The 16,848-nt window shown below is 38.7% G+C and overlaps 1 protein-coding gene across 10 annotated transcripts in view; it reads right to left on the bottom strand.

Annotated features, from left to right (window-relative positions):
- The window catches only part of LOC103135907 (disabled homolog 2-interacting protein), a 189,150-nt gene that overhangs the window by 48,823 nt on the left and 123,479 nt on the right, over positions 1-16,848 (bottom strand). The window contains exon 1 of one of the 10 annotated variants that reach the window (XM_007548917.2): positions 12,268-12,406. The exons of the other annotated variants lie outside the window; for them this stretch is intronic. Coding sequence (XP_007548979.1) covers positions 12,268-12,290 — 23 coding nt within the window. The 5' untranslated portion in view covers positions 12,291-12,406. Of the gene's footprint in view, positions 1-12,267; positions 12,407-16,848 lie in introns of those variants that run through there. 10 annotated transcript variants of the gene reach the window in all.

Below are 16,848 nucleotides of genomic sequence, written 5' to 3'. Positions count from 1 at the left end.
ACGGCCTACGATGCCCTTGAAAATCCTTCGACACGCCAAATGCTGTGCAGCCGAATGTGTTTTCTCTCACTCGGCGTTCACCCGAGGTCAAAGTGAATTGTTGCTTTTCATTGGGCAGCTCTGATTCTTTATTTTATCTGTCTCTACCTTCTCCTTTCTTAGCCACCAGTAAGTTGCTTCACCTTCTAGGTTTTTCTTTTTTTTTTTTTTCCTGCTAAACTTCTAAATATTTCAGATGGTTCTACTATCGATATAGCAGACTGTGGAATTTCAGAAACTACAAGTGTCTCTTGAGAAGAAGAAAGACAGTTTTATTGGAATGAAATGTACGAATGCAAACTCTTTATCTTGTGTCCGTGAACCACCATGTTCGGATTTGTAAATATGTCGTATGAGAACAGGAAGTGGTTCAGTAAAATATATTTTGCAAAAGCTAAAATGCTAAATGTTAAAACAGTTGAGACTGAATGTTTGGGTTTCCTCCTCTGGTATTAGCACTGCAGCACAACTATTACAGGAAGTTAGAAAAGAAGCACTTTGAAAGTCCAACGGCCGAGTATGTTTACATCAAATATTTGAGAATTTTAAAGTTTTTTACATACTGAATTTCCTCAGTTGGTGGGGGCATTTTAAACATTTATAAAGGTAGGACACACGTGCAAGGAATTCAGGTGACGTTTCAGACATTTTTTTTTTTTTTTTTTAACAAAATAATGAGAAAAACACAAGACTCAGGAAAAAATGGTGGAGATACAACTGCCATTACTGGAAAACAATGACGAAAAAAGAGGAAGTAGAGATGGGAGGAAACGGTGAGTAGCAATGAGCATAAACAAGCTCATCCACTGAGGGAGAGGAAAAACTGACCAAGCAACTAGTGGGATTCATCAGGGGAGGAATGGCAAACAGCTGAGGGAGAGTTCTGGCTGAGGGAAGGTAACAGATATAGAGCTGGAGAACGGAAGAACATCGAAGGAAACCAATGAAAAACCCTGAAACTAACAAAAGAAGAAACATTAATTAGAGGAACCTAAACTAAATGTACTATAAATAATAAACCAAGAAGCAAACACACAGAAGAAAAATTAAAGGCAAAATCTAAGTAAAGGAAACTGAAACAACAAAAGACAAAGTTCTAACACCACTACCAGATTTTGCTCTTGCTCTTCACAAGCATTTGTTTTATTCAGTTCATTTAGATATTTCCTTGAGTCATTATTGCCTCTGTACTCGTTCCTCTGCTTTTTTTTTACATCAGTAAAGCACTCTTTGTTACATTTCCCTCCAGGAAAAGTAACCTTAATATAAAAATTTATCTAATTTGATTGCTGATAGTCTCCTACAAATACAACATCCACGTAGCTTCCATCCTATATTTGTCTTCAGCAATGTCTGGAAAAGCTGTCTTTACCTGGATCTCGGTAAGCTTCATCGCATTTCACAAAATATGTTTTATCTTTGTTAGGTAAACAATGACAAAGTGGAAAAGTTTGGTTTCACATGCACGAGGTGAAATTTAAATAGTTTTAGAAGATCAATTGATCTCATAGAGGGTCTACCATCTTTTTTGAAGAAAACGTGGTGATCATTTTGCAACATAAAACTTAACTTTTTTATGTAGATCAAGTTGTTCAAAGCATTTAGCTTGCTAATCCATAATATCCTGTTTATGCGAGTACAAATATGGAATGGCAACATATTTCCATTTTGTCTTGGCCACTCTTTAACACGGGAAAAACAAGAGAACATTGAGTTTATGCCAGTGCTCTTTGTTCCTCATAGATCATTGACAATCCTTCTTGCTTCATGCCAAAGAGCCTACAGGATAAATAAATTAAGACAAATCAAATAATCCATCTAATTCAACTCTCAACTTAACAAAACAGAGTGCACGTTTTTGTCTATTTTAGTTGACATTCATTGGCTATAATGAAACCAAGAGCCACCTGGCTAGAATTAAAAAGACGGGATCATCTGTCACTTAAGCTGAGTTTAAAGTCCTTTTAAAATAATTTCACAATCTGAATACAAAGAAGCATAAACAAACACATCAAGCAGTGAGCTTTCTTTTTCTTACTCTTTAACTTTGAACAGTGCAAAGATCTGTTGCACAGCATAGAGACGGTATGCAGACACCCTGCCATTATACAAGTCTGTTTCATGTTTTTTTTTGTTTTTTTTTTCATTGAAGCTGAGTCCAATATGGCACACCTGCATGCCCCAGAGGGCCACTGTATGTTTACTGCTCTATTTTAACTCCCTGCTGACATCCCTTTCCCCCCCCCGTTTGCTTACCACAGCTATCCTGCTTTCATAGAGATGAGACCAGACAAGGGGAAAAAAAAAAAGAAAAAAAAAAGGGTGGTGTAGCCCACCCACCATGTGTGAACAAGGCACACTCAAAAAAACAAGATCGGAAAATATTTCACAAACAGCAGCAGCAACGAAGGAAGACAATAGACAGCACAATGTTAATCAGAGCTATGATGATAAAACAACCAGCAAGCCTGACATTTTGCTGAGAATGCTGCGTAAAGCCTATTTGGTAAATATATTCAGCATTTTGACACGAATAAAGCTGGAGAAATTATTTTACTGGCAGCATTTGTCTTTTAAATAACATTGGTAGTTGGGGATAAGAACTTATTTATATGTTTACATCAAAACATTGTGAGGTAAATGAGAAAAATAGAACAGAAAACACATCTCATAACTTCTCTTTGAAGACAAACATGGATTAAGTACCATAAGATGCATAAATATACGAAATTCAGTGTTTATTTGTCATCTTGTCTTGGAGACATTCCAAATACTGCTACATGAGAATAACTTATCTCAAGTTAGAACAGTTTTTTTCTTACTTTTATCTTATTACTTTGAAATATATTGACTAAAACAAAGAGAAAACACACAAACTATTTTGCCTATTTGACAGTATAAAGTTTGATATAGCATGTGTTTGATCCCAAAAGTTGTTGAAAAGCGAACTGCATCGTTTCGTGTTGTAATGTCGGAAGATTACAACACTTAAGTGTTTTACCCGTCAATTCTTTTTCATGGGAGAAAAAATAGATTTGATAAAAATTGTGATGCAGTATCTCAGTTTTGGAGACGTTACACAAACTTCTGGAGTGTCACATGACCTCAGTTGGCGGCTGCAGATGTCACTGTAAGTCACTTTGGGTTACCAAAGGTTAAAAGTGCACAAGCTGCACAATGAGGAATTTTTCAAAGTACTGAAATTGCTTACTAAGACTTTGTAATTCATCTCTTGCTTTCTCGAAAAAAAAAATCGTCACACTGAAAATTATAGACAAAAAAAAGAGCAACTTATTAAAATACATTTATTCGGTGGCATAAAAAGAAATCGTGTTAAAAATTTGAAAGCTGTTCTCGCACTGTTTTTATGAACAGAGAGGATTTGGTGGAATATAAATTCCTGTCAGATTTTTGAAGTACTTTCCCCATTCTAAGTAATGTGTGTATATTGGGATCACTGCAGTAAAATTCTGTGTTCAGCTGTATCATAATTGATTTATCTACTCTTTTTTTTTTTTACTTCTCCATATCACCTTTTTTTTCATATTAAAAGGAACTGTTTTTAAAGGTGTCTATGCATGATTGCCTGTGTGCTTTCTATGATAGAATAGCAACATCTAAAGATTGCAGGCATCAGCCATCCTGCAGCCTGTAGGAATCAAGCAAATATACTGAAAGTGAATATCAGTATGGAACAACTTGGGAATGTAATTTTAATACTCTGAGAAGATGAGTAAACAGTTTGTACAATGTTATGAGAGACAAAGTATTGTTTGACTATTTGCTGTCATGTTTGAGTTGTAATTATGTCGATTCTTTTAAAGGGCTGCATGTCGTATAAATTACAAATGTGTGGTGATCAAATTGTATACTCTGCAGTATCAAAAGTAAACTCTATTTTCCTATAGAATGATTTCTTCTTTTACAATTATAACGAAACGCAGGTATGCAAAAGTGTGACTGGAGAATTCAAATTCTGGGAGGAGATTCTGCAATTTATACCAAGAAGCATTTCAGCAATGTTCCCAAGGTAAAAATACGACATGACACAGATGTCCATTTCTGAACTTCTCTTCAAAATGAGAAAGACACAGGTACATGCTATTCAGGCAAGGCAAGTTGCCATTCTTCACAAGTTAGAAAAGTAACACAAAAAGTTGTCTCTTGCACATAACTACTTTTTTTCCTGTAACAATATAGTGAATGTCAAAGATAAAAAAAATATATATACATGCTGATTTCTGTTTGTAAGATTTCATTTCTATGGTCTACGTCAAAAAAAGATCTCTGGTAGTAAACAAAATGCTCCCATTGAGCATAAAACAACAAAAGTAGCATTATCTAAAAAGTATCCAACTATATAAGTTTCACATAACTTTTTGCCAAGGTCTATTCTCTACTGAATAGGTATCGTAATCATCTCTTCAGTCAAATAACATTTTAAATGAACCGCTATGCACCACCAAATCTCTGCATGCGATGGCTATCAAAATAGATCATAATCCAAATTTATTTTTTTTGTTTATTTTTTATTATTTTTTATTTTTTGCTTCTCCAGTAGTTGCAACTAGTATCTGTTCAGAATCTCACTGAAATCTGAAGCTCAATATCACATAGTCACGGCTGAGTTACAACTCACGGCTGAAAAACGAAAAAAAAATAAAAAATAAAAAATAAAAAAATCAAGGAAAAGGTGAGCGCAACTTGCAGGTGCAAAATTAAAAGAAGCATCTCTTCTTTCCATTTTTTTATACTCTTCTTGCAGAGTTACTTTTTTTTCCCTCTGAACACCTGGTTGACTGTTGATCTTACCCCCTATAGATGCACGGTAGCTACTTAGAAATTTATGTCTGCATCAGGTCCAGTCCCATCAGCGCAGAGTGAGATGGAGACAGACGGCGTTCTGCCGAGGTTCGATAGAAACCCGGTTATGAACGAGAGCTCGGGAACGTGCGGAGGAGTAATGGATTGCGAGCGTGTCTGCGCTGCTCTCTGCACGCCGTTAAAAGAGTCGATCTGATAGCCAGTCTGGGACATAATACAGTCTGAGACATTAGGTCCCATATAGGCTTCATTCCCCCCGGGGTCTTTCAATACCCCGACTTGCTGGATAACTGAATGCGCCACACCAGACCGTGTTCGCGCCCGACGCTCAAGATAACATGAATTAATGTAGTGCAACTCCAAATAACAGCGGCTTTAAAGTCTGTCAAAGCGGGCCACTCCCGCTGTTTATCAGGCGCTGCATCGGCGCGTCGCAGTGCATGTGCAGTCCTGTTGATCTTCGTAGAGTAAATAACGGCCTCTTTGCGCTGCTTACTTGACTGCAATAAACAACAAGGAACTTGAACCAAATGACCGAAGGTTAATGCGCTGACATAACTTCATCCTCAAGAGAACGGCGGTTTAAAGCAGGAGGAGGCCGGGTGTTGAGTTGTTTTTTTGTTTTTTTTCCTGTTGCTCCCTTGGCTGGTGTTTGCACATCATTTTGGTTTGATGCAACAATCAATGTGCTCTCTGATTGCAGAGCAGCAGACCAATTTCTTGTTAATATTGCCCTCTACTAAACAAACACACTCATCTGAACAGGCCCAACGCGGATTAGAGTGCAAACAAGCACGCTCGCAATTTTGCGTCGTCGTCTGAATTACGCCAGTCAAAACAAGTGAAACTTGGATACATTTCCTTGAACATATTTAGCAGTTCGGCTAAATAAGATGTGATGTCAGATGAAACAGGAATGTTAAATGTGTCCACTGTGGTTCAGACATGGTAGCGTTTTAATGGTATAGAAACAAACAGCCCAAACTAGAGAGGAATTGTCATTCAAACACATTCCAGGCTTTTCCCATGTGCCACAAGCTAAACTATCAACTAGTCCTACAAAAACCAAGAGTGAACTTGATAGCTTTAGCTTAGCAAAATGCAGCACATAAGCACTGTTTTAGCAACATGTTATTAGAGACAACTGCTAAATATGCAAAGTCAGATGTGTCTTTAGAAATAAAGAAAAACTCATGCTGTGGCATCTGGACCATTAATGGGGAGTGAATTTGACGGGGAGCAGTCACATTACTCATGAGGACCATGTGATGCTGCTAAAACATTGTGTAATTTTGCTAAAATGAAAAGCTGATTGGGTTCTCAAGCATATACGCAACACTGATTTTATTGTGAAATGCAAGAGGTCAGATTGTGCCTCAACCAATCAGCTTTTACTGCCTAGCAACAATCATTCTCCCTAAAGGAATGAAATAGAAGAGAGGACCCAACTCCAACAAGATGAAAATAAGATTCACCATTAACAAAAACAGCACTGTATGGTAAATAAAATGAGGAATAACTCATGCATGTAAGACTATATGACCATTATTTCCAAAGCTTTGATGACTACATACAGGAAATGAGCAAATGCTTTAAAAAAAGCTAAGTGTCTGCAGATTAGCTTGTCATGGGACTTGATTTCTAACTTGACCTGAACATATTTGGTTTGCTTATTTAAGTCCGTAGGGTGAGTAATCCCCCTTAGTTAATTTTTTTTTGACCTATTCCAACCTTCGTCAACCATTTGGTCCAACAGCAGACCGGTCAGGTTAAAGCCATGGAGGAGCGCACTTTTCGTGGATCAACCTCCCATCTGTCGACTGACATCCACACAGTTGGCTGACGGGCGGCAGGAGAATACAGACAATAAACAAAAACGTCTGGCTAGCAGCAAAAAGTCAGGAAAAAAAATGGACGTTCAAGGGGAGGCAGGGGAAAGAGACAAAAAGGGGTTGCTGTCAGATGCTACTGGTGCAGAACGGCGGACGTGTGAGCTGTGCTGACATGTAGCTACAGGCTTCGGTCGCCAATCAGGTCAGATGGGGGGATCTGGCAGAACAAAGTTCATTTGATACCGAATGTGGAGGTGGGCAGGGGGGGATGTCTAGAGATGAAGACCGATGCAAAGGCAAACACGAGGGTCCAAATCTCCAGAGGCTAATCCGGTATCCTTTGGACTTACACATATATTATATGCAGATTAAAGCTCATAATCAAAAGCTTTCTTTCCTGTTCATCAGTCCTCGGAAACGGTGAGTTTTGATGGGCTGCGAGGGAAAAGGAGCAGAGAAATGTATGTTCGAACCAATGCCTGACACACAAGTTGATGCATGTCCAATGCATTAGTCAGACAAGGTATCTGTCCTCTTTTTAGGTTTTCTTGTCATCAGTCTGATGCACACGAAACAAAAGACAGCTTACAGGGAGACAAAAGAAAAGACGGATGCTACTTTAAGAATCGCTGTGCCAAGCAAGGCTGAAGCTATGGTTCGACTGCTTTCACGAACACACACAAAAAAAAAAATGAAAAGGAGTTAGATCTATAGAGGGAGGCAAACATTAACTAAAGATAGAGCAGGGCTCCGCACAAAGCCAGCCTTTCATTTGCAGGGAGCAGGGAGGCATTTGAATGAACGAATGAGACGCGTGTAAAAACAAGGACAAACCTCTACAAAGAGAGAGAGAAAAAGCATTCACAGGAAAAGGATGCTAAATGATCAACCCTGCAGGCCCCAAGATAGGAGCCCGTCGAGTCGCCTGACTCACACTACTGGCAGACATGCCGTGCAATGGGATGAAAGGTTGGCTAGTAACCGAGCTCAGGTGGTGGAAGAACAACGCAGCCACCGAGCCAGGCTGTCTGGTGATGGAAAAAAAAAAAGAAAAAAAAAAAAAAAAAAGAAACACACGCACACACACCTACGCAGCTTGATTACAGCGAGAGCGCCGACTCCCTTCTAAGCAGGGAGCTAATTCGGTGTAACATCTGCTAGGACGCTCACTGCTGGAGAGAAATACGGAGCGGCGCGAAGCTGCACCAGCGCGGGCGGACTGGGGCTCAGCTCCCGAGTTGAGAGTTGATTGAGAGAGAACAGAACAGCTGGCTGCAAATGTGATCAAACCAGCCAACTGCAAAGGACATCAATACCCGGTGACGATCTGCAAGGGCTGTTGAGCTCTTAAACATGTGTGATCATCTCGCACATTATTTTTCTCTCCTTGAGGTTCTGTCCGACAGCTCGTTCTGTTTCGCGGGTTTTTTTAAGCATTTATCCAGAGGTTTCGTTCGTGGCAGAGGTAATCCGACTTGGGGATTCGGAAGGAACACAGCAGCAGAGAGTTTATAATGAGGTCATAGGTCACGCTAATGAATGACTCTTTAAGCCGGAGCTAAGGTCAAATGTCACGCTAGCGGTCACCAATTCATTATTGATCCAAATGAAGACAACAAAAGCCATCGAAAACGATGGATTGTGATCAATACACATTGATAGTCCCTCCGGTCTGGTGGGATTATTCTTCTTCCAGGCACAGATGTTGACTTAAAGCATCCAAGGCCATAAAAATATCTAGAGACAGTACTAAGCTGATTAAACAGTGAACCAGACTCTTCTTTAGAGCTTCAACTTTTAAAATTGCTTCTTATACTGCCTTATGTAAGGGATTTAATAATTTATTACACTGGGAAGACGTTCCAGGCAAGCAAATAAAGGTACTTAGACCCATCACAGCTTCCACCACCACAAAGACATATTGATATTTCCTTTTCTCTGTGTCCCGCTTGGCTTCATTACTAAAACTCAACATTTGGGTTTTTTCTTTCTTTCTTTTTTTCCTTTTCAGATTAGGCACAGAGAAAAACAATTCAATACTGAATGCATTTTATTATTCTTTAATAAGTTACAGCAGAGAAGTGGAGTAAACTGAACACTGAGTCGAGTATCAACATTAGCATCGACTTGGCCTAGAGGACATATTTCTGCTTTTGGTACGTTTATTTGCAGTACGTTCGCTTGTATGTAGGAAAAGCAAAGGCCAAAAAGAGGAAAAAAAGAAAAAGAAAACTAAACTTTGCATTGCTGTTTCTTAAACATTTCTAAATGTGAATTTTCACATCATCACCATGGAAAGCAACAGTTAGCTTCTGCAAAGTAGGCTCTCACGTTGTTATTTTTCCATTATCCAATTATATGTCATTACGGAAGCATTTTTTTCTTTGGAAACCATCTTTATAAGTGTGTCTCTACCAATATTTGGTGCTACCATGTGGAAAACTGGTAAAATCAAGAGTTTTCTCAGGTCACTATGGTGTTGGTCCTTAAAAATAACCATTTACCATTTTTATTTTTTTATTTTCTGATGAAAAATCAGCATGAAAAAAATCTGCTTTGCAAAATGTTTGTCCTGGTGTGAATCAGACAAATCACTGTCTTTTCATATTAAAATTCTCTAGCTTAGAAAACAATGTTAAACTGAGAAAATTACAGCAAAAGAATCTTCAGAAACTGATATCCTCGAGGGTGAAATAACTTGTAACCCCCGCACAGATTTCTAATTTTAAGAAGCCCTATTTTATTTCATGACCAAAAATAGCAGAACTGAGCTACGTGACAGCCAATAAAATAATGTTTAAGTCATTTCATGATTTTATAGATTGGGCGAGCTTATTATCCCTCCTTCAGCAAAATACTGTTTGCATCATAAAAAGAAAAAAAAATCTCTCCTAAAGTGCTTCTGACACCAATTTGTCTGCAGAGCACCTAAATTCTGCTCAGAAAAAAAAAAACTAACAAAAAAAAAAAACACAGCGGAACGAAAGACAAGGACAAGTGGTCAAAAATGAGGCCAGAGATGAAATGGTTATAACAAAGTGAGACAGGGTGGTGGAAACGTTGCCCTAATTAGGGCCATAACTGTCCACTTAACTAACTTATCACTGACTTTGGGCCGTTCAGCAATCCTTACAGTAAAAGCCTGAGGCTCTGTGTGTGTCAGCAGTTTGAGACACTGTCCTGTAACATTAGAACCTGAGGAGGTGGAGAAAAGTATAACATCTCCATGGCTCATAAACTGCTGAAGTTGCGCATTAGCATCACCAGCCCATTAGCATTATTTAGCCCTCTCTTGTAGACGTGTGGGGAGGCAAAACGAGGATAAAAATATTGTTACTTTAACAAAGTCTTCCTTAAATACAAGTCAATTTACCGCTGTAATATTTTACTGAAATAAAAAGTAAGCAGTACCTCACTACAATTTTACTTTAAGTAAAAGTTAGTTACTTTTTTTTATATAAGCAGAAGAAAGTTTTGTTTGTGGTTTTTTGCAAAGGAAAGAAGCATATATTTGTATCTAACTGTTTTCTTAACTAAAGTAGCACCCTAATATATATATATATATATATATATATTAAAAAATGCAGCAGAAAATAACTGTTACCATGCGACATCATGAACATGTAGGAGGTATTATGTGTAATTTTACTGGGACATAAATCCAAATATTTTCTGCCAGCTGCTGTCTTCACAGTCCTCTACAGCTGATCATCTCCCAAATCTCGGCATCCATCTCTGTCACACCAACCTGTCAGATCTATAAAGGTCTGGTTTCAAGGCTGCAAACATTTTACATGAAAGAGTTCCAACAGTTTCATCTCCTTTTATTTTTAAATGCCAGACAAAGTGCCAGACTCAGCAGAGCTTCTCTGGACATTCGGGCCGTATCGCATGGTGGAGGGGTGCTGCCATTCCTTCGCCTGCTGGTCTGCTGGTGGAAGGAAGGAAAACTCACAACAAGGAAAACTTCTGCTGTTTGGGATACTTTTCCATTGCCCATCGCTTTCATTAGGGCAACAATGTTAATAACTGCCTAAGCAAGAAATTATGAGTGGCAGTCAATTTCAGGTTTGCTACCAGAGAAGCCTAACTAACCAGACATTAAAAATGCCAATGCTAATCCCAGAAGCTAAGCTATTTTTACAATAGGAACATTAAAACTACTTGCTAAAAAGTTTATATTTTCAATCAGGGTAGTGTAATTTAATTGAAAAGTAAAAGACATATAAAGGGTATGTTGCTACAACAGTGTTAATCAGCGTATTCTGTTATTTTAGCAGCAGTATGACCAATTAAGGAATTTCTTTGCCTGTTTTTAATAAAAACAGCAAAATCATATTGTTATATAAATCGGGGTCAATATAATATTACCATTCAGCTATGAATAAATTTAAACAAGGTCAATATTCTGTAAAAAATAAAAATAAAAAATCCCACACTGTACCAGGCCAACTCGTATCACACACACAGAAGAATGTTTATATTTTTTTTTTCCTCTGAGCTTTGCAGTTCCTCTTTGTCTTTCCTCATTAGCCATTATCGATTTGCTATGTAACCCCTTTAGCTGTAGAAGTAAGAAGTAAAACCAGCAACTGCAACAATAATAGGACTATTAGGAGCAAAACAGCGCCCCATTAGAATGTATGAGTCAGCTCTGGCTGAGAATGCTCCAAGTCCACCGGCGTCAGGGAGAAAGCATGTCCATCTGTGCCCATGTGCTAATGGGCCAGCTCGCCTGTTTAGAGGACACCGTCGTATTTATAGGAACCTATGCCTGGCAAATAAAAAAACAACTACTGCTACATCATTTAGAACAAGTTGAGGAAATACACCAATTAGTTACACATCTTTTCTCTTCAGCTTATGCATAAACAGTCTTGGAAGCGGACGGGCAACATGTGGAGGAGATGAGGAAGTGCAGTTTTTGACTTCTTGACCTGAATATTCAAACACCCCTTTGGCAGCGGACAAAGAAGCAGGCGAGCACGCAAGTTCACGGGGAGGGGAGGGAGGGCAGAGAGCTACTTCCCACACGGCGCGGCAAAACTCCATACAACGATATGCCAAAGACAAACTTTGACTTTCTTTGTGTTTTTGTCGGTGCATATATAATTACAGAAGCTAAACAGATGGTGTGATTTTAGCAGACAAACGGCTTTAAATTGTCAATACTGAGCGCTTGTTTGCAGTCAACAGCCGAGATTTGCCTCTGGCGATGAATTTCCTTTTTTCATCTTCGAGTCTAAACATGTCTCTGTTTTTTTCTTCTTCTCGCATCCTGCCCCAGCTCCTGAGGAGTTCTGTACTTTTCCTCTTTTTAATTAACCGTCATGGCATTTCTTTGCATGTATAATTCATGCAGCAACTACTTTATGACATTTAAGGCAGCTAAAACCAGACTGGATGCAGCCCGAGTCGATCGTGGGTGGATGCAGAAGCACAGTTTTTTTTTTCTTCTCTCTCTCTCCCGCTTCCGTAAACCGCAACAGCTGGGGCTGCAGCTATCGCCAGCGACAAGCACACGAGCGTGAAAGAGGCATTTTAAAAAAAAAAAAGAGGGGAACACACTTACGATTTACTGAAAATGTGAAACATGGTCTTGCGGATCCTCTCTGAGCTCCAAAAAGCGCGACCGAAATTTGGATTTGCATTTCTCACGGCTTCCCGAGCAACTACTGGATCTCTGGGAACAGAGCTGGAGCCTCTGCCCTCTGACTTACACCACAGCACTCCCTAAGGATGTCTGCTGGCCCCGGACACACCCCTCTCTCCACATCCCAGTTAAAAAGACAGCGCTGTTATTCGGGACAACCCGGTGTTGTAAGACTGTGGTAATATGCTGAGATTAGGTCACCTGTGGAGGAGCTTAAAATTGCAAGCTCGCCCGCTCACCGACATATCAACACAGCACCTGCGTCTTTTGTGGTTTCATTCAAATGCCCGCAGACACGGCGGTGTTACCTCCCCATGGTTCTATGTTTAGCCTATAGTTTTGCTGAGCTGCTGCGTAATAAGCAAAAAATGTGGCAGTGACAGAAGAGAAAACAAGAAACTACATCAAAAGGTGAAAGAGGTAAAGGAAATGAGGTCGTTTAGCGTCCAAATCTTTCTAGCTACACTGGATCCGTCGAATCGAGTCTTTTTATTTTGTCATCATCCACTCGTCTTTCTTGCCTTTTCTCACGCTGACAGAGGCTCAACATTGGCAGCCAGGAAGTCAGTCCATCCTCCCCCCCCTCACTTCAAGAGGCAACAATGGCTCAGCTTTTTTCAGTGCCATGCATGCTCTGTGGGAAAATGTTGCTTCCTTAACCGAAGAGAAAGAAACGAAGGAATAAGGGTAGAAAAATGGAAGAAAACAAGAGCGTCAAGGGAGGAACTCGGATGTGGGGAAAGGAGAAGAGAAAAATAAGGCCAGCCAAGTTTGAGAAGGACAAACATTGAGAGGGCTGCTCTCTCACAGTCAGGAAGGAGTGATGTCATAATAATGTAATTAGAGCTGCAGAATGAACCCAACCCAGAAAAAGACATGGTGGAAATAATCTCATGGAAAGTGGTCCTTTTGCATGGAGTCCTTTATCTTTTTTCTGCTTTTTATTTAGTAATCGTGGTATAATTATGTTATCCTTGGGAAAATACCATCAACTTATTTTGATCAGTAGCTTGAAATGTGTATATATATATATATTTTTTTTTTATCCAGTTCTACATTTTGAGAACAAAATCCCTTAGCATGTTGTGATAAGAAACATCCATCAATGTGAAACACGGGGCTGCTTTGGATAATCACCATGTGTCATAAAGAACAGTGAAGTGAATGCAAAAATCACTCATTTTCAATTTTAAGTCCTAAAAAAAAATCTAATTTTACAACTCAAGCTACTGTCTGACTTTTTTCTTGTTTTGAAATGAAAATAAAAAATAAAAAACAACAACCTGTTGGACGTTGGACACTGGCATGTCCACACATGAGGAAATTAAGGATATTTTGTGAGACGTCGCATCCTCTCACATCTGCAATCCTCTCTTGCATAGTGTATGGATTTTGCGGCAAAAGACAGAAAATATACAGTCTACTACAGTTTAAAGAATACAAAAGTTTTGCTGTGATCATGTTTTCTTATTTAATGATCACATGATGAAAGATCAAAGCTCTGTTTATAGCCTGTGAGCATCCTCAAGTAGACAAATCAAAAAATAGGTCGCACTGCCTTACCGGTGGAGTCACTTCAGGTTAGCGAATTGTTATTGCCTCATACACTGTGCAGCATGATATTAAGTAGTGTCATTTTTGCAGCAACATTGGAGTAGCACTTGTGGATATTTTATTGTATTATGTAGCTACTGTAAGGTGTGATACTATTTCCACAAAGCATTAGGTGGCAAACAATTGGATATGCAGTGCTATCAGATGCGTAAAACACGCAATGGACTATTGTTACATAAAGTTCATTATTTTCATAGACACACAACTGAACAATCAGGGTGTTATGTTATCTTTCATCTTCTTCAACAAAAGGATCTCAGATTGGAATATAAAACTAGTTTAGTCTTAATAGCCGATATCCCTGCTTTAGGGTTCCACATGTCGCAAGTCTAAATGACTGATGGACTTTGGAAATTACAGCAAAATCCTATTATTTCACATATATTAAAAAAAAAAACACACATTATTAGAAAAAGATAAATCTGTTTCAGGTAAAATATAGTTTGTAGCCCTACTGCTTTGGATTTAAGGTCCTGTTTGTTCTTATCTAGAGTCAACAGGCCTACATGCCACTCTGCTGTATGAATGGTTGGGTAAAGGTTAACTGCAAAGCCAAGGCGAAGCTCAGAGTCTAAACACTGAGGGAAGGAGGGTGATTTCCTCATTCCTCTGTTCTGGGCTGCGATAATATCCCACATCATGAGATTGTTTGGAGTTTTGGGGAGTAAGTGAGCCTATTGTATCTTTTCAATCTAGTTTGTAATCACAAATGTGGGGAGTGGAAAGGATGGAAAAACACCCTTCTGGACTATGTTGTGCTGTGCTACACAAGTTGTGTGGCTTGAAAAACATTGCAGCATCAAGGCATGTATGTGCATTAGTCAATGGATAACATTTTGTATACGAGAATGAGCCCATCTATAGTTGTTGACAACAAGAGCACGGCACCGTGAGGTGAGATAAGACTCATTCAGCTAGCTTGTTTGTCTCCTGTCATCATCTGAGCGGCCTCATCGCTAAGATCTTATTCCCTTGCTAACCACCAACCTGCTCTGCATGGCAACACCTGTGTAAAGCGGAGGCACAGGAAAACAGGAAGAGACCAAAAGAAACATGATGGGTGGATACATAACATTCCAGACGAGCTCCCACAAGTCTGCGTGGCGCAGGGGTGGGAGATGGACGGAGCAAACGTGACACGTCTTGGACCGGGAGATGTTGACAGGAGGGAAACAGACGGAAAGAGACATGAAGATGAAAAGAAGAAATGTGTATTCCAGCACTTATCTGGTATCCGAGAATTCAAAAAGTAGCCTGAGAAACAACTCTGAGACTCAGAAGTAATTATGACAACCCTAAAAAAAAAGGTAACACTTTATTTGAAGGGGGTTGAATAAGACTGTCATGACACTTTCATAAACATGACATAACACATGTCATGAACATGAATAAGCCTTCATGAATATTTATGACTTTTGTCATAAAGTGTCATTCGGTAAATCATGACACTTTTAATACAAAGTTGACATTATTCAAAATGTCTTTATGACAACTTGACATTAACCAAGAAATCATTACTGTTATAAATTTGTTATAAAAGTATTACTGATTGCACTTTAAAAATTAGGTAACTTTATGTTATTAAAGGTAAAGTTTAAACAGTAATGATTTATTGGTTAATGTCAAGTTGTCATAAAGACATTTTGAATAATGTCAACTTTGTATTAAAAGTGTCATAATTTACCGAATGACGCTTTATGACAACAGTCATAAATATTCATGAAGGCTTATTCATGTTCCTGACAGGTGTTATGTCATGTTTATGAAAGTGTCATGACAGTCTTATTCAACCCCCTTCAAATAAAGTGTTACCAAAAAAATAAAAAATAAAATGATCAGGCAGGAAGCGGAGAGCACTGGGAAGCAAGAGCGGACTTAGTATGTATGTACATAAATCAAATATACATCACATCTTTTTTTTTTTTTTTCAAATTTTTATCTGCAAATTTGTTTGAAATAAGGCCGCACTAAATTCATAAAATATAAAATTTGCATAATATTGCCATAGCATACATTACGATCATCATGTTGTCCTCAACAATCTGTACAAACCACCGCAACAATCTATTCCCCCAAGTATAAATCAGACCTTTTTTCTCGTCTATTTGCAGAAATCCAAAAGTTTCTCGCGCAACTTTACCGTCTCCCAAGGTGTGTGAAAAGTGTCAAAGATCTGGTGAGGTGAAAACTCTAAAAATGCTTGAAATACATCGAGACACAAGCCCCCCCAAAAAAGTTTGTCTGATTATAAAGTTGTTTCCCTGAATTGCAAGTGTTGCTGGAGTCTTCACCTCACATTTATTGGCTTTCACACCAAACAGGAAATGAAAGAAAGGTTCATAAGGACAAGGAGACAAAAGTTTCCTTTTAAAGACTTTTGTCTCCTTGTCCTTCTCAACCTGCAACTCAATCAGTCCACGTCAGATTTTTTCATGCAACAAAGCCGAGAAATGGCTAGAAATTCAGCAAAAAACTCAGCCAGAATGACCAGCGACGAGTTGCTTTGAAATGTCCAAACCCTATTCACAACGATCAGTGAACTTACAAACAAAAGGATGCAAAATTAGCACTCTCTTCAGGAAGGAAGTGGTTACTGAAGGGACGATATTTAAAGTTATCATTCTCAAAACTGATGTGGATTTTAAGAAACCAATATATGACTGAAGATCATTTAGGCAGTATGCATTTTTAGGCATTAAGTGTCATTTTACTGCACAATCAAGTAACTATGTTACGTTTAGTTGTTAAAAAAATGCTGTATATATCAAACATGACTTACAAGAAATTAGACTTTGTAACTTGACGCCTTGAAATTGGGCCTTTGTCTCTTTAAGAAGCTCTTACTGTTTCTGACATTCTGCCTTCAAAACCTTTCCCATTGTACGT

This window comes from Poecilia formosa, unplaced genomic scaffold (assembly GCF_000485575.1).
Source record: "Poecilia formosa unplaced genomic scaffold, Poecilia_formosa-5.1.2 Scaffold28, whole genome shotgun sequence".
Classification (NCBI taxonomy): domain Eukaryota; kingdom Metazoa; phylum Chordata; class Actinopteri; order Cyprinodontiformes; family Poeciliidae; genus Poecilia; species Poecilia formosa.
The sequence above is the reverse complement of the archived record's forward strand: the minus strand, read 5'-3'. Positions and strand labels throughout refer to the sequence as shown.